At 36.7% G+C, this 18,111-nt stretch overlaps 2 protein-coding genes across 2 annotated transcripts in view; both read right to left on the bottom strand.

Moving 5' to 3' along the window:
* LOC122756367 (cytochrome P450 2K6-like) overlaps positions 1-4,026 on the bottom strand; it is a 34,065-nt gene extending 30,039 nt beyond the window's left edge. The window contains exons 1-2 of the mRNA XM_044005626.1: positions 3,841-4,026; positions 744-906 (exon numbers count right to left, since the gene is read on the bottom strand). Coding sequence (XP_043861561.1) covers positions 744-906; positions 3,841-4,026 — 349 coding nt within the window. The remainder of the gene's footprint in view (positions 1-743; positions 907-3,840) is intronic.
* A 6,873-nt stretch (positions 4,027-10,899) lies between these two features.
* RHAG (Rh associated glycoprotein) overlaps positions 10,900-18,111 on the bottom strand; it is a 34,406-nt gene continuing 27,194 nt past the window's right edge. The window contains exons 8-10 of the mRNA XM_044004637.1: positions 16,503-16,576; positions 14,244-14,317; positions 10,900-11,904 (exon numbers count right to left, since the gene is read on the bottom strand). Of these exons, the coding sequence (XP_043860572.1) occupies positions 11,830-11,904; positions 14,244-14,317; positions 16,503-16,576 (223 nt within the window). The 3' untranslated portion in view covers positions 10,900-11,829. The remainder of the gene's footprint in view (positions 11,905-14,243; positions 14,318-16,502; positions 16,577-18,111) is intronic.

An 18,111-nucleotide genomic window follows, 5' to 3' on the forward strand; every position in this document is an offset into this window, starting at 1 on the left:
TCAATTAATCACAAATAGAAAATTAATTAGTTGATTATTAAGTAAGAAATTTATTAAGTACTCTTATGACTGCCCAGAATAAAAAAATCACAAGTCCAAGCCAAAAAAAAAAAGCATACATTTTGTGCGTATGTGTATATTTAAATATGTAAATTGCTTGAAGAAGTTAGAGGTGGAAAGAGTTTCACAGTAACTCAGAAGCAGCTGGGGTGTAGTGTATAGAGCACTGGATCAGGATGACCTGAGTTCAAATCCTGCCTTAGACATCAGTTGTATGTCTCTTGGCAAGTCACTTAATCCTCTATGCTTCAGTTTCCTCATCTGTAAAATGAGGGGTATGATCTTGATGGCCTGGAGGGCCTCTTCCAGCTCAGTATCTATCATACACTGAACCAAGTTCACCCCTCCCTCTCATTTTTCAGAAAAGGAAACTAAGGAACACTGACATTAAATGAGTTGTATTCAAACTCAAATCCTTTGACTCCAAATTCAGGATTCTTTCTTCTGCCGTATCCTCATGCTGACTCCATGCTAATCACTAACAATCTTTGTTTTTTCACTATAAGAATTCTGCTAACTAACCCCTCTCTTCTTTGAGACAATAGGTGATAGTTATGTTTGTCCTGTACGTTGTCAAAGGGAAAAATCAAACCACAAAGGTTTGAAAAGGCAGAAGATACTGAGCTTACAATGAAGTAGAAGAGTTAATATCCTAGGAGATATATCCAATAGAGCCTGGTTACCTTTTCCTTCAAATATTTTTTCAAAAATAGGCACATGAGCCCTCTCTCCAAACTGCTCAGAGTAGGTCACTAGGGCATCCTTCACTGTCTCATATCCGCACAGCACCACCACCTTCTTGGGGCCCATATTAAAGCTGAAGATGGAGCCGTATTTCTGGGAGAGCTTTAACACAGAAAAAGAGAGAGAGATTCAGAATGTACAATGAAGTAGAAAGAGACCTGGCATGGAAGGCAGGAGATTTGAGTTCTAGTCCTGGTTCTGCCAAATTAAAAAAAATTCCTTGGATTCCTTCCAGGTCTAAAGATATATGATCAAATTTCCTAGAAATAGTGGCTTTTGTTCTTCATTTTGCCTTTAGGAGAATTTTTTTGTAAACAGACCTATACTTGATTTTCCAGTGTATCTGACCAATGAATTGATCACTGAATAATATAAGTTTCTACACACAAACAATGGACATATGTATATATATATACATATATAAATATACACACATTTATATATGTAAATATATTATGCCATGTACCATGTTATATAACACAATAGATTATAGTATATAACACATTGTATATTATATAACATATAATTATATGATACCACACAACATATAATTATGTTATATAACATAATAATATAATAACATGTTAGCATACAAAATGATATATGATATTATATAGAACACCTTATTACACATTTCACATCACCATAATGCAATGTTATATGTGATAATAGAACAAATGTGTATGTACAATAAATATGATATAATATCTTATTATAATAATAGATCATATGATATGATATGATATATCATGTAATAATTTATTATATTGAGTGAAAGTACATCTCAGCCAACAGACTCACATCTTCTTCCCTGGTAGATTGTATAGCCTATCTCTCTTGACTCTCTCTTGTGGTATCATTATACCAAAAGCTTATGTGAGTAACAGGGGTGAATTAATTAGGAATTAATTATGTTTAGGCATGAAAGAAATGTTCTCACCTTGTTCTGTGTAATCCTTCATTTCCCTTAAGGGAGATTATTAGGGGGAAGGTCTTGAGCAGTAAGAGACCAAATGAAGAAGTTATTTGAATGAATGTACCTCTTTTCCCCTAAGAAACTGGGGCCTCTCCTCTCCTCTCCTCTCCTCTCCTCTCCTCTCCTCTCCTCTCCTCTCCTCTCCTCTCCTCTCCTCTCCTCTCCTCTCCTCTCCTCTCCTCTCCTCTCCTCTCCTCTCCTCTCCTCTCCTCTCCTCTCCTCTCCTCTCCTCTCCTCTCCTCTCCTCTTCTCCCCTTCCTTCCCCTCCCCTGTCCTCTTTATTTTTTGAGTCTTCTTGTACAAAATGACTAATATGGAATTGTTTTACATGATTATACATGTATAACTTATAGAATTAGGAACTAAAATCTTTTTTAAAATCCCAAATGTTAAGAATTGTTTTAACATGTAATTGGGGAGAGAATAACATATTATTTAAAAAACTTGGGGCAGCTAGGTGGCACAGTGGATAGAGTACCTGCCCTAGATTTGGGAGGACCTGAGTTCAAATTCAGCCTCAGATACTTCACACAAGCTGTGTGACCTTGGGCAAGTCACTTAACCCCAATTGCCTCACCAAAAAACCAAAACCAAATACAAAAACAAAACAAAAACAAAAAACTCCCAGAGTTGGGAGACATAATGAAATACTTGACAGACCTAAAAGATGGAATGGGGAGTAATTATGATGTCTCTCTGGAATAGCAAAAGATCTGAATGAAGAAAGGGACAATTGTTGGAAGATCTTGCCCTACTACCAAATAGCTATCTTTAATTTCAAACATTAGTATTTTCTTTCTATGCAGCAAACATTATATTAGGCATCTATTAAGCACCACCTAGGGGTAGTGTGGCATAATGAATAGAATGCTAAGATTAGAGTCCGGTAGATCTGGGTTTGAATCCAGTACCTTGCTATCACTAGCTGTATGACCCTGGGCTAGTCACTTAACCTCTAGAAGCCTCAGTTCTCACCTCCACAAAATGAAGATAATTCCTATATTATTTACTTCATAAGGTTGGAGTGAGGTTCAGAGGAGATGATGTAGGTATTTAAGCTCTTTGCAAACTTTGAAGTGCTATAGAAACGTCCGGTTATATGCATGACTCTAAGTGTAGCTCAAATTGTAGATAATTGGGAGTCAATTGTAAGTGTAAAGTCCCTCATGGGCTTTATACTCTATCATATTGATTCATGAAACTTGACTGCAGCATTCGGCTCTGCTGAACACATAAGCAGAAATTGTAAATTGATTAACATTCTTTAAATTTAAAGGGGATGGTCTTCAATATGTGCCACATGTGTCAAGAATATTAGATTTGGTGTGGACCTTAGAGATCTTTCAACCCAATTCTCCCATTGTACAGAGGAGGAAACTGAGGCCTAGAAAGGCAAAATACTTACCTACTGGCATACACATACTCACAGAAGTAGAAACCACAGAAACAATGTCCCAGAGTGGCAATACCACTCATCATGATGGAAATAAACTTACTTATATTTGTTATCCAGAAAAAATTTAAATCAATGAACAGCATCATTTGAAAGCTGATCTATATAGTTAGTTCCCATCTAGTTATCTAGTTATATATTTGTGAACTACACAGAGACATAACCATCATGGATCAAATAGGGCTTAACCCCAAGGTGCTGACATGGGTTGTGGATCTCCTCTGCAGGACACTTTTATAGTCATACTCCCCTCACTGATGATTTTACTTATATTCCTCCAGAAGCATGTGGTAGAATTGCCCCTGTGTGAATGTTCTGGGAGACTGGTAGACCCACCAGGTTGTGGATACTCCCATTGTCCTTTTTTTCTCTAATTCCAAACCTGAGGCACCTCCTGCCCCCCTCAATGCTATGCCAATAGCAACAACCACCAGCTTCAACTACCACTAAATAACCACAAACTAATAACCACTGACCAACAACCAGCAAGGTCACTCTCTGACCTTGTGCCAGGCCCAGTTTCATTTAGTTAAGTCTCTGTTATTCCATATTACTTGAGCCATACTTTTGAAATGAGACTTTCCATGTACAAATTGATTATTTTTACCTTTAGCATGGTTTGGTAGGGTCTCTTCAGATTGAGTATGTGCAGGTTTCCAATGACTGGCAAAGGCCTTGGTCCTGGAGGAGAATGTCTCTTGAAATTCTTTGTCAGAGTAGGTTTAATATTTAAAATAAACATAAAAATCAGACTTAGCCCAGAAAGTATGGAAAGCAAATCAAACACACTCATTTTCTATCAGTAGTTGCTAGTGGTGCAAACCAATGAATCTAGCAAGATGGTAATGGAACAGAGTTGGTAACTGCTGGTTTTGCCTGGAAGTAGGAAGGTGCCCTGAACACCACTGGCTGTACCTTGTCAGTTCCTCCTATTTATAGGGACCAAGTAAGTAAACAAGAAAGTTTTAATGATCATGGTAAAAATTTGCCTCCTGGGTTGGTCTCTGTTTCCTGTCTCACTTTCTTAATCCCCGGTTTTACCTATTTTCACACATAGATATAGAGTTTTATGTCATTCATATAACAAGGATTAGTGTTTAAAATTTTTAGAGAGAGGAATAAACATGTTTAATCTTCAGTGCATAATTTAAGCTATATACTAGAGTGAAATGTTTTGTTCTGGGGATAAGTAGCTGCTACTGTAGGTACAAATAGAGGGCTGAGAGTCGGAAGATCCGGGTTCAAATTCTGCCTTTGCTAATTTGCTACCTGTGTGATCTTGGACATGTCACTTAATTTTTCTAGGTCTCAGTTTCCTCAACTATTAAAGAAGGTGTTTGGATTAGGTGACCATGAAGGTCTTTTCCAGGCCTGAGTCTATGATTTATGACTTGTTTTTCAGAGTTCTTAAGGACATAGGTACAACTCTTTCTCTTTCCTTACCTTAAAGAAAGCTATCTGAAGTATAAATAATTCATATTAATTACAGTGCACAGAAATTTATGAAAATAATTGACCAGAATGATATATTTTAAGAACTTCCAATCTCATCACCAAAAATTATAGTGTGAGGCTATTGGCAAAGTGTCAATGGGCAAAGCTATTGGCAAAATCCATGAATCATGCTGAATGTCTATGTTAGTCATCAAGCAACTCAGCAGTCATTCAAGGGAACCAGTAGCTTCACCACTGTGGATGTTGCATCTCCAGATGTTTGGGTCATCACAAGGTTGAGCCCAGGACCAGTCTACTCTAGGTCCCAAGCATCAGATTGCATATCTTTATAACAGTGGTTAGAGAGCTTTTAGGAAATTCTAACTAGCAAAAGTTTCATGGAATTTTAGATTTTAAAGTGAACTTAAAAGTAATCTAACCCAAATTTCTTATTTTACAGATAAGGAAATACCAATTTAGAGATGAAGTGATCCTCTAAGGTCACACAGGTGACACTGGCATAGCCCATATTCAAACCAAAGACCACCATGGCATGTCCAAGGTCACAAAACTATTTAATGTCAGAACAAGAACTAGACTCCAGGTTGTCTGGCTTTTCACAGTAATTAAACTTACTGAAATTCAGCAACTCTTAAGTCAGTCTGAGGTGCAGTACATAGACTACTCATTCTGAAGTTAGCAAGACTTGAGTTCAAATACAGCCTCAGATACTTATACTCTGCGTGAACCTTAGTTTATTACTTAGCTTCTCTTTACCTTAGGTTCCTCAACTGTAAAATGGAAATAATAATAGAACCTACTTCTTGGGGTTGTTATGAGGATCAAATGAAATAATATTTGTAGAAAGGTTAAAAAAAAAAGCACAGTAACTTTCACCTAGTAAGTAGACACTATATAAATCCATATTTCCTTCCCTACCATATCAATCTTTATGAGATTCTCTCACTTGAATTGAGATGAGAAATGACAGGGACAATGATAAGGGGTGTGTGTGTGTGTGTGTGTGTGTGTGTGTGTGTGTGTGTGTATGAAGGGGTGGGGAGCATAAGCCCAATAAAAGAGATGGGAGAAAACAAACATTTTAATCTTTTTCTATTGGTATGGTATTATCACTTAGATGTATTTGCTGTTGTTGGGTTGTTTCAGTTGTATCCTACTCTTCCTGACCTCATTTGGGATTTTTTTGGCAAAGAGACTGGATTGGTTTGCCTTTTCCTTCTCCAGCTCATTTTACAGATGAGGAAACTGAGGCAAACAGGGTTAAGTGACTTCATAGCTAGTAAAGTATCTGAGGCTAAATTTTAACTCAGGATGATGAGTTATTTCTGACTCCAGGCCCAATACTCTATCCACTGTGCCAGTTAGCAGCTTCCTGGTTTTAGTTTGTAGTTATAAAATGTTAATCTAACTTATTAAAAAAGAAAAATTTGGTCAGCTTTTAAAAACAGATTTTTAATTTTTATTTTTTATTTTTGCATCACTTAAATTTCCTTGTATTCCTCTTCCTTTTTATTCCCAGAGAGGCATGCCTTATAACAAAGAATTTAAAGAAGAAAAAATGAAAGCCCATCAATATCTAAAAAAATATGACATTCTATGCAGTGTTCTATACCCTTGGACCTTTCTCTTACATACCACATACTTAATTAGCTAAATTCCCTTGTTTCCCCCATTTTCCAGGTTTTTTTTTAAATTGTTGATTAGATACACCATAGTCCTTTAATAAACATATTAACCTATCATCTTGTAGACACAAGAAAAAGGTATACCTAGTCTCATGATTCATTATAGACAGATCCAAATTTTTGATGCTTAAGGTCTACACATTCTGAGTCAAAGGTGATAGATGCAAAGATGTGGGGAAATCAAAAGATCAGAAAATCCAGAATTGGAAAAGACTTTTTTTTTTTTGAGGGGCAATGAGGGTTAAGTGACTTGCCCAGGGTCACACAGCCAGTGTCAAGTGTCTGAGGCTGGATTTGAACTTAGGTCCTCCTGAATCCAGGGCTGGTGCTTTATCCACTGCACCACTTAGCTGCCCCCTGGAAAGGACTTTTACAGGCCAACCAGCCCAAATCAAGCAAGAATCCTCTCTCCAACAACCCTGATTTTTGATCACCCAACCTCCATTTGAGCATCCCCAGCTATGGAAAACTTCCTGGAGCAATCCCTTCCTATTTAGATAGCTATAGTTGTTGGGACATTTCTTTTTTCCAGATATGGAAACTAAATCTGTCTCCCTCCCCTATTGCTCCTGGCTCTGCCATCCCGAGCCAAGCCAAACAAGACTAGTCTCTTTCCCATGAGATCCTTTCATATACTTGAAGACAACTATTATATCCATTCTAATTCCTTTCTTAGCAGTTAAACTTTAATTTCTGTTGTATTCAAAGAGATCATTTCTTCTTTGGTGAGTTTTTCTTGGTTCTCACAATAATTCTTTTAATCTCTTTTCTAGCAGTTTCTTTATTTGCTGTCCCTCTGCCTTTTATACCTCCCCACTACTTCACCAACAAGTTTTTGCGTGTGTTTCAGTTGTTCTGTTCTCTGGGAGGGTGTCACTTTGCATAATATTCTTTGTTTCAGTTCTTCCTTGGTATACTTACCTCTTCATGTATACACTCCTACCTATGTCTCTGGAGACAGCCCATTCTGGATGACTTGCTGAAACTCAACAAGAGGGATTAGAACTCTTGGTTTTCTTTTAGCCTTTAGTTGATCTTTTCAAAGCATAGATGGGATACCACTCCCCTACTGAAGCTTCAGCAGCTGCCTCTTATCTCTAGGATAAATGATTAATACCTCTGTTTGGAATTGAAAGTGTTTTCAATCTGGCTCCAGCCTGTCTTTTCCAGACAAATTTCGTATTACTTTCAATCTTGCATTCTAGGTTCAGGCTAAAGTAGCCTATTTGCTGTTACCCCAAGACAGCATTCTATATCTTTCCTTTGTTCTATCATATAAGATGCCTCCCTTGCCCAGAATGCTTTTCCTTCTTCCTTCTTCAGTTCTTGAAATCCCCCTGTCCTAACAAAAACAGCAACAAAAGTTGTAGTAGTAGCAGTAGCAGTAGTAGTAGCAGTAGCAGTAGTTGTAATAATTTATATAACACTTTAAGTTTTGCCAATACTTTTGTTTTGTTTTGTTTTGGTTTTTTGCAGGGCAGTTGGGGTTAAGTGACTTGCCCAGGGTCACACAGCTAGTAAGTATTAAGTGTCTGAGGCTGGATTTGAACTCAGGTACTCCTGAATCCAGGGCTAGTGCTCTATCCACTGCACCACCTAATTGCCCCCTTGCCAATACTTTTGAATTTATTATATCATCTGACACTCTCAACAACCCTATGAATTAGGTGCTGTTATTATCCCCATTTTACATATGAGGAAACTGAAAGAAAGTAAGTGATTTGCATAGGGTCACATAGATAGTGTCTGAGGCAGGATTAAAACTCAGGTCTTCATGACTCCAAGTCCCTTGCTCTACCAATGCATTATCTAGCTGCCCGTAACTAACCTTCAGCTCAGGTGCAAACCTTTTGTGATCCAGTTATTAGTATACTTCCCTATTGTGCGAAATGTTGCTATTGTTCCTCCATTTTTTCATAGAGGATCAATGGCATCACAAGGTGATGTCTTGACTTTCAAGTGAATTGGATTTAAGTGAGGCAGAGTTGCACAAAGTTGTCAGCTTCACTCTTTCTTCCAAAGTCACTGAAGTCCAGTGGCAAGACAAAAGTCTAGATAACTGACTATGGCCTGGGATGCAGTGGACAACTTTGTTGTCCTTGATGTCTGAGAAAACTTTCAATGCTCTGTAGAGCCTATTTAAGCCGCTTTCATGGTGCTTGGAACAAACTGTTCTCATCTGACCATCCCGCCAGGGGAGGTTTTCACATGGGGTGCATGGGATGTTCAGGGAGGAAGACCACTTCTGGTGTGAAGGCTTGCTGAACCCTTTTCAGTGCTGCTCATCCATTTTTGGTGTCTACCTTTCTCCCAAATGCTACCTGTTCCTCCAAGAAGCTGTAGCATACACAGTGGTTGCACTGAAGTAAAACTCAGAAGATGGGTTCAACCAGGTTGAGGGTAACCCATAGGCCTCAAACTGGTAGGTGAGCTGGAATGTCTGCCTCAAGTGTGTGAAGACTCCCCTTTGTGAAATGAGTAGATGAGAATGCCCCAGGAAATAATTTTATATTTCATTGCCTATTTATAAAAATTATATCCTCCCAGTAGAATATAAATTTCTTGAGGATAGAGATTATTTTATTTTTGTGTTAATGTCTTCAGTGCATAGTAAATTGTGGATACTTAATAAGTGCTTATTGAATTCGGATAACTAATACAACCAGCATATTTTGTGAAAAGAACAATTTAAGCAAACATTTATTAAATACTTATTACATGTAAGACATTGCATTAGGTGTTTTGACTAGGAAAACAAATGAGAGTTTTTGCCTTTCGTTCCTGGATAGAGGATGATATAAGGGTGGGGCGATTGAATAAATCAATCAAGTGATTAATTTAAACCATTTAAACTGATGAGATGCTCAATCCAGTTAATTAATCTGAATTCTATGCTTTAGATTAAGTTTGAAAAGTTCTTGAAACTGGAGTGACTTTGCACAAAAAAAATAATTCTGAAAGGCAGAGGAAACTTGGTCATTCCCTAGGGGTCCCATACAAATTATCACGCTGATAGAAAAAAAAAAATTCAATGAAATGTTGGAGCAAATATTCCAGTAAAGTCCTCAGAAGGAAGGGTCTTGGTGGGGGATTGAAGGTAGAGACATGAGAAGTGTCAGCTTCAGTTTGAGCAATGATCTAGGACTTAGGATAACAGATTATGTCTTGCTTCCTTACTCATTACTTTTACAAATTTCGGTAAGATGGTAGTTGGGTTAAATTTTAATAAGAATCATAGGAATGTCTTAAAATTTTGCTAAACATAGGTTATCCTATCATTATACATTGTATGTTGGACAATTTCTGTCTGAAATCTTTTCAGACTTGTGGATTGGTAGAAGATACCCTCTTGCTTACTTATCTATCTCTGTCACCTGTTCTATCTCCATTGGACTTTTTCTTGTAGGGTTATATCAAAACTGTCATGTTTGCAGCAAACTTTTATTCTTCTGATGATCTTAATGCTGGGATTACAAATGTAATCCTTAAAGAACCTATTTGTATGAAAGTATTTATAGCAGCTCTTTTCATGGTGGCAAAGAATTGGAAACTGAAGGGCTGCCCAATAATGAGGAATGGATGACCAACTTATGGTATATGAATGTGATAAATATTATTATCCTATGATAAATGATGAAGGAAATGGTATTAGAGGAATCTAGGAAGACTTGTATGAATTTATATATAGTGAAATGAACAGAACAAGAAGAACAATTTATATAATAACACTATTGTAAAGATAAACAACTGAAAGATTTAGGAACTCTACTCAACATCAACACAATGACTGACCACAATTCAGAGTACTCATGATGGGACATGCTGCCCACTTTCGGAGAGCAAGGTGATGGATGGATAGATGGATGGATGGATGGATGGATGGATGGATGGATGAAGAGTACAGATTGAGTTTTTTTTTTTTTAAACACGGGTAATCTGAAAATCTGTTTTTCTTGACTATATATACCTGTAATGGGGGAGGTGTAGATGTAATACTTTCAGCCACGAAACAGCAGCCTAAGTTTCTTTGAATTATTTACACTTGGTACTTTTTTACAGCACAATAATGGTTATATTACCATTTTATATATCATCATTTGAATGTGATGTCATCGGTCTTCTTTGAAGATGAAGGACAGACAGCAGCATTATTTTCCAAAAATCAATGGGCATCAGCCTTGTTTCTACTTTTTTTCCTACCACAAGGAATACTACTATGAACATTTTGTTATATATAGGAAATTTCTGTCATTGAGCTCTTTGGGAGTAAATGTCCAGTAATGGAATGCTGAGTAAAAGGGTTTGCACAGTTTCATGACATTTTTCACATAATATCAAATTTGTTTCTATACTGGTAATTCCATTTTGAAAAATAAGAGGTGCTAGCCTAACTTTATATTCTTTTCATGGTGGATTAAAATGAAATAAAAAGAATTTATATGTATACACTGTATCTTTCCTTATAGTAAGTACTTAATAAGCCCTTGTTAAACGAATGACTCTAAGTATGCTAAGAAACTGCTAGGGTCCAAATGAAAACCAAAGATAAACTTCGTACTTAGTTACATCATTTAATGTATTAAAAAAATTACAAAATTAGCTTCAATAAGATTGGAATTTAGTGCTTATTGCAAAAAGTGAATATACAAAAACATATTTTAGGGTAAGTATTTCCATCTTCCTGGCAAAAGGAAAGAAGTATAATCCCCCCCCCCAAATTTGACCCAAAGAAACAGCAAATGTGACAAATACCAACCACATATTGCCTTTATAGAAAAAAAATCATTAATAAAAACAACTGTGTATTTATATCTTTATGTATTATTTTTCTAATGCATGTTTAATCAATAACATTCCTATACAGCGCACTATAGATATAGCATCTACCTTAAAAGAATTTAAATTCTGTGACTGAATAAATTATTTTTCCTACATATATAACTACTATTTTTAAAGTATATAAATGTTTTTGTGATCAATAAAATACAAATTCATTTAAAAGCCCTACTGAAATTATAGTAGCCTTTTGTCAGTATGTATTTTCTCAATCGATATATACTAATAATACAACTATAAATCATTTGGGGACAAATAAAAAATTACGTTAAAAAGTGTCTTTATAACTTGAAAAACTTGGGAATCTTTAATTTTGACAATACCATGCATTGGAAGATCCATCCTGAACTGGCTGTACCCAGTGGTAAGTTATCTTGTAGTCTTGGAAAGGACGCATGGGATCCATGAGACTTGTGGGTGATATCAACTCAGGCAAATAAGTAAACCCAAAATTCAATAGACATCTGTACCACCAATGAAATTCCTCCACTGGACATTTGGGACATAAAGTCTGTTCATTATTGTCTGTGTTCAAAATTTGAGAATTTTTGGACAGTGCTTTAAAAAATAAGAGAGTATTCTGGGAGAAAATTAGGTGAGGGCAGAAGATGGAATTGTTTTTAGGCCTCTGGCAGCAGCTGGCTATGCCCACCATTTTCATGGAAATATTGGTTATGTCCTTCCAATCCAGGAACCTACAAAAAATCAGATTGAAATATAAATATGTTTTTAAAAGACAAAAACAAAGAACAAAGGCATATATTTTAAAAACTGGGGCTCTTTGTCATTAGTTTGGAGGTAAAAAACAATTCTTGAACTGGTTATATAAATAGAATGATCTGGGTAAAAGTGGGGCTTGAAGTGTGTGTGTGTGTGTGTGTGTGTGTGTGTGTGTGAGAGAGAGAGAGAGAGAAAGAGAGAGAGAGAGAGAGAGAGAGAGAGAGAGAGAGAGAGAGAGAGAGAGAGAGAGAAAGTACAGTATTATCTTTTTTTTTTTTTAACCACCCAGTCTATTATGAAAACCAGATAACAGACACTGAGCTACCTGTCACTTTGGCCTGTTGGGGATGCAGGAGAGAAAGATAAAGGGGAGGAAGAGTAAAAAAAGAGAAGCAAAAAGAAAGAGGGTGACATATTGCCATTAATAATTAATGCCAGTTTGGCCAGGTGTTCCTTTTTTTTTTTTTTTTTTAGCATTCTGGTGTAATTTTCCCACCAGGAAGAAGGTGGGGAGAAGGCAGCATCTGTGGCTTGTGCAGCTTCAAGGGATTAAAGTAAATTGAATTGTCAGAAATGTAGTTTAATTGCAGCCCTGCAGTGGTGCATTTTAAAAACAGAGTGAACTGCTTTATAATAAGGAGAAGTTCAGGAGAAGTCAGATTGCAAACTGGCTTGAGAAGCAGCTTGGACAGAAAAAAACCATAACAGGAATTTATGAGGCACTGGGCCTCCAGGCCAGATGATGGTGATGTTGGAGATGGATCTGGGTTTTTAAACTTTTTCTGTGCTGTCAGTCTGGGAAAGCATATGAACCCCTTCTCAAAAGAGTGTTTTGAAATGCATAAAATAAAATATATAGGATTACAAAGGAAGCCAGCTATACTGAAATGTAGTTATCAAAATGTTAAAAACAAACAAACAAACCCATAAGAACTCCTTCATTAGAGGCACCTTCTGGAGAACAGATGACATTCTCCTACTGAGTAACCAAGAAATGGCACCAGTCTATATAGGTGTAGGTGTGGGGTCAACTCAACACAACTCCTCTGAGAGGCTCCCTTTTTTCTCTTTCTGTCTGAAATGTTAAGGATGGGATGGAATAGGGTGTTGTGTGGTGGGGAACTAATGGATAACCCACTTCTGCAAATGTCTTCAGGGCTCATCTATTCACTTGACTAAAATAAAGATCTTAATGGGAACACCAACTAACCAAACAGCTGAGAACTTCTTGAGGGAGTTACTGTTTTATCTCATTATTTCTGACTTTGTCTAGTACTCATAATCTATAATAAAAGTATTTGTTCCAAAACTCAAACATTACACACCAAAACTCGCACAATATTGGTAAGGAGGTAAGACTCTTAAGGGGAAATGAGGACAATTGAGACAATTTCAATAAGTTCATAAAATATTGTGTGGTAATTATCTTTACAGTTTAAATCCTAGATCAAACTGAGGTAGACCTCAGGCAGGCATTGGAGACTGTGAGTACAGGGAACACAGGTTGAGCTATCACCCCCAGTAGAGTTCAATAGGGAGTTCAGACTAATTGCTGAGGGGGATCCAGATTGGCCCTTGGTGTTTGCAAGAAAGAGGCTATTCCTGTGCAATATTGTTTGAAGAAAAGTCAACCTGGAGAAGTTTGTCGTAAGAGCACCACCTAGTGGACGATGAGAAATTGCAGCATTAGTGTAGGTAGCCAGTTCACATTCCTGGGAGGCACATGGATATTGCTGCTTACTTACCTGTTTTTCCACTTCCAGTGCCCATGTAAGGGTAAGTGCTTTATATAGGAAAATATTTACATGTATTGCCTTACATATATAATACTGGAATCATGATGAGTAGTCACTGAAGTACTCCACCTTTGCTTGGCCCACCTAACTGGATGCTCTTGGCTGAACCCATCTTGAATGCTAAAATTACATGATAGCAGAAGATTCTTTTTCCTTTGATGGGGAAAAGGGAGAAATTGTGCATATAACTTTTCTGTGCTGCCTTTTCTTGCCTAATTTTATTTCTATATTCCCTTAGCTCCCAACTCCAATGCCATCTTTTTTCTGTTGTAGAGCCCTCCCTTCAATCTCAGCATTTTTTTTTTGAAGAAATAAGATTCTGTTCCCTTGGCTTAAAATTCTGTTTGAATTTTGGTCTTCATGCCTTAGTTTCTCTTTTTGTAAAGTTGGGAATCAACCTGTCTTCCTAAGGCTGTGGAGAGAAATGATGTAGCTTGAAAGAATTCTATCCTGTAGATGGAAAAAAAAAAACACTTTAGCTGTGTCATTTTACATGATCATAAAACAGGATACTATACCTCCCAGTAAACAGAGTCATCATAGCAGTTTTGGTCAGGTGGCTCTCCCCATATGGGTATCTTTAGAATTAAACCTGTCAGAAAGAAGGTGACCAAAGATGAAAATTTGAATATAACAAATATCATTTACATAGTATTTCAGTGCCAAGTCAGATTCTTTCAGAATCTAATTGATTTTCTGACTGATAATCTTACTAAATATCTGGTTGCTAATTTTATTATCAATCAGTTATATTTTTACATGGTGACCTGTCCAAAACACAGCATCATTGGCTTCAAAGAGTTTAAAGTCAAGTTGACAAGATAAGACATATACAACATAAAACATTAAACACCAAAACTCAAGAAAACATATATATATCAAAGTGTTTGATACATAAGCTGCCTTGGGCACTGACTTATGTGTCTTTCTATGTTTGTGAGTACTACATGAATTTAGAGATAGGAGAAATCACTCTAAGCCTGGGTGGCAGGTGAAGATTCTATGGAAGAAGAGAGATTCAACCACATTTTGGAAGCATGAGTTTGATCTAAAGCATGTATAATTAATATATATGGTTTTTCCTTATTGTCAACTAAGTAGGAGGCATAATAATGTGGTTGAAAGGACATTGGATTTTTGAATCAGTAGTTTTGTTGTTCAGTTGTTTCAGTTGTGTCTGACACTTTGGGGTTTCCTTGGCAAGGATACTGGAATGGTTTGCCATTTCCTTCTCCATCTCATTTTATAGATGAAGAAACTGAAGCAAACAGGAGTAACTGACTCGCTAGTATCACACAGTTAAGTAAGTGTCTGAGGCCTGGCATTGTATCCACTGTGCCAGCTAGTTCTCCTTGGAATCAATAGACATAGGTTCAAATCCTGGCTATGACACACATACTACTTCTATGACCTTCTTGTCTAAATCACTTAACTTCCCAGAGCCTCAGTTTCCTCATCTTTAAAATGAAGAGTTGTATTAGATCTTTTCTGAGGTCTTATAGTACTTAGAATTGTGAGTCTCATGCCTTGCCCATAGTAGGTACTTAATAAAAGTTTGCTAAATTGAATTTTATTGAATCTGTTTGTCTCTAGATAGTGAGCTTTTCATGAATAAAAAACCTAGTTATATTTTGTGATTTTCTTCACTTCAAAGCTTTGGTTTCTGAAGTGGCCTTTATTACTGGTTCTCAAAAAAGCTATTAAAAAATAAAGAAAAGCTATTAAATTGGGCAGCAAGACATGATAAATATGAAAAATTAATAAAAACATGGGGAGATTTATCTGAATTGATACAGAGTGAAGTAAGCAGAACCAGGGAAAAAATATATACAAATGACAACAATGTAAATGACTAGAATGATGAAGCAAAATGCTATGAAATTATAACGTTCAAGAATGTACCTCCCTCTCTTCATTGAAGAAGTGGGGAATTATGGGTGTGGACTTTTACAGATCCTGAAATATGATTGATGTGTTCGTTCATTTTACTGAACTTTAAAAAAAATCTTTATTACAAGGTGGATATGTATGTTGAGGGCAGGGGAATAATCAGAAATAAATAGGATATAAAAACAGAAGGGATCAGTAATTTTTAAAGCATCTGTTAACATCAGCTTCTTCTGTGTGGTTTCATTTGGGACTATCAGTACCAATGGAACTTTCCATCTTTGACCAATGCCCCACGTGGAAAGCTTATCTGAAGACCATGGCTCTTCCTATATGACTAACCTTACCTGTTTCACAGTTTTGATTGGGACTGGCCAAAGTGGAGAGAGGAAATCTATGACCCTGGTCTTTAACGCCAGCTTTGGTTTTATCTTGCTTTGTTCTAGGCCTCCATAGTCCTTGGGCATTTCTAGATATGCTACCTACTATCCCATGCCTTTGCATTTCCCAGCCTCAGTTCTCCTCTATGTGTTGTCTCTTCCTATTAGAATGCAAACTCTTTGAAAACAGAAGCTGTCTTGTTTCATTTTATTTGTATCTCCAGAACTTAGCATAGTCTCTGGCACATAGTAAGTACTTAATAAATGGTCTATTTTCTAATTTTTTCATATATTCCATTAATGAGTTGTCTTCCTCCAACTCTCTTATTTTTAACTATATGACTGAACTAGTATTCACATCATAACACCAGAAAACTTTACTACCTCTGATGATATTGATTTAAAACTTATTTCTAAATTAAGTATGTAATTAAAAGTATTCAACAAGGGACTTTCTATTGCATATTTTAAACCCACTTAGACTTAGGAAATTATTTGTATATTACTAACCAGTTAACAGTCCTCCAACAATTGCCGTTCCTAGGGAAGTACCCAGGGCAGCTGCCTGCATTGCCATACTGGTCCTAGGAAGCCAAAAACAAAAACTTATGAGTTTGTTTTTCTGAGTACGTGTCCAAGAAGTCTTTCTTCTCTATAGCATGGTAATTGCTGCCATCTACAGTCCAGAGTTCAACATTGCATACTGATGGAAAAATTACAATGAAAAAATTTTGTCCAATTGTCTTTAATTTTATATTTTATATTCTATTTTAAGAGAACTGTATGGTCAGTGCTAGATGAAAACACTTTGTTTCCACACTTGGAAGTACTGTTTTCAGAGACTGTTGTTGTCGTCATTGTCGTCTCTTCTTCTTCTCTTCTTTTCCTCCTCCTCCTCCGCTTCTTCTTCTTCTCTTTCTCCTCTCCTCCGCACATCCTCCCCCCACCCCGATCTGTGGATTCAAATTCTGCTTCAGACATTTATAGTTTTGTAACCCTGGGTAATTCACCTCTCTCAGCCTTAGTTTCCTATTTATAAAATGTGAAGGTTAGACTCAATGGCCTCTAAGGTTGCTTCCAGTTCCAAATGTATGGATGACTTCACGGATAGGGGTCTTTTTCAGTAACTATTCTGAAACTTATAGTTTTGGATTGATGCCTGGGGCACTCAGGGGTTAACAGACTTTCCCAGAATCATACAGCCAGTATGTGTTAGATACAAGACTTATACCCGAGTCAACTCTTTTCCTACTAAGTCATGCAGACTCTAACAATCAGCGTCTGGTGGATCATCTTCAGGATAATCAAGGAAAGCGTAATGCTATAGCCAATAGCCAATGGTAAAACAGAGACTCTGTGCAAGTTATGATATCTGTTCTTCACTTAATTCAATTCAATAAACATTTACTAAATGGGATCAAGCCCATGAGTGGCTGTATAGTACTTCCATCCTTGGTGAGACAGGGAGAACCAGACTTTTTTTTTTTTTTTTAAAGAGAAGATTAAAGAAGCCCCCAGAGAATTGAAAAAAAAGATGAAAGATTATGTCTAGTGTGTTCAAAGGATAGAAACTATGCTTTTCACAAAGATGAACTCAGACCTTAAGGGTAAGGTTAGAAAATCTCAATCTCACAATTAGGAAGTCATTGCTAATGACAGGTGTCCAAATGTCATGTTGAAGATGAGCAGTTTATAGGAAACAGCATATTTCATTAGGTGATGAAGAATTTACTCATTAAAGTGTTTCCCTATAGTTATGTATAGTAAAAATAAAATAGTGTTTGTGAACTAGCTCAGGCCTACTAAGCTCTTGTCTTGATTTGCTTTTAGCAGTCGTTTTTTTGCTGCATTTTCTTCCTATAAATTTCTATGCCATGCCACTTTTGATTCAGGGTTATTTAGGAATGGCTTTCAAGTTTGTTTATCTCATACCCTCTCCATTTTGGTGATAGGGAACATGAAAAGAAGTTTAAACAGCCTTGGATTGCCTTTTCATGTGCAGTGGTGCCAATCCCCCCAAAGAGGTTAATCTTTGATAGTATTAGGTAGTGATTATCTGGGTTAATTATGAATAAAATTTAAATGCTAAAGTGGTAGCAACAGTGCAGTATCATTGGGT

The sequence above is a fragment of the Dromiciops gliroides genome, chromosome 4 (genome assembly GCF_019393635.1).
Source record: "Dromiciops gliroides isolate mDroGli1 chromosome 4, mDroGli1.pri, whole genome shotgun sequence".
NCBI classification, from domain to species: domain Eukaryota; kingdom Metazoa; phylum Chordata; class Mammalia; order Microbiotheria; family Microbiotheriidae; genus Dromiciops; species Dromiciops gliroides.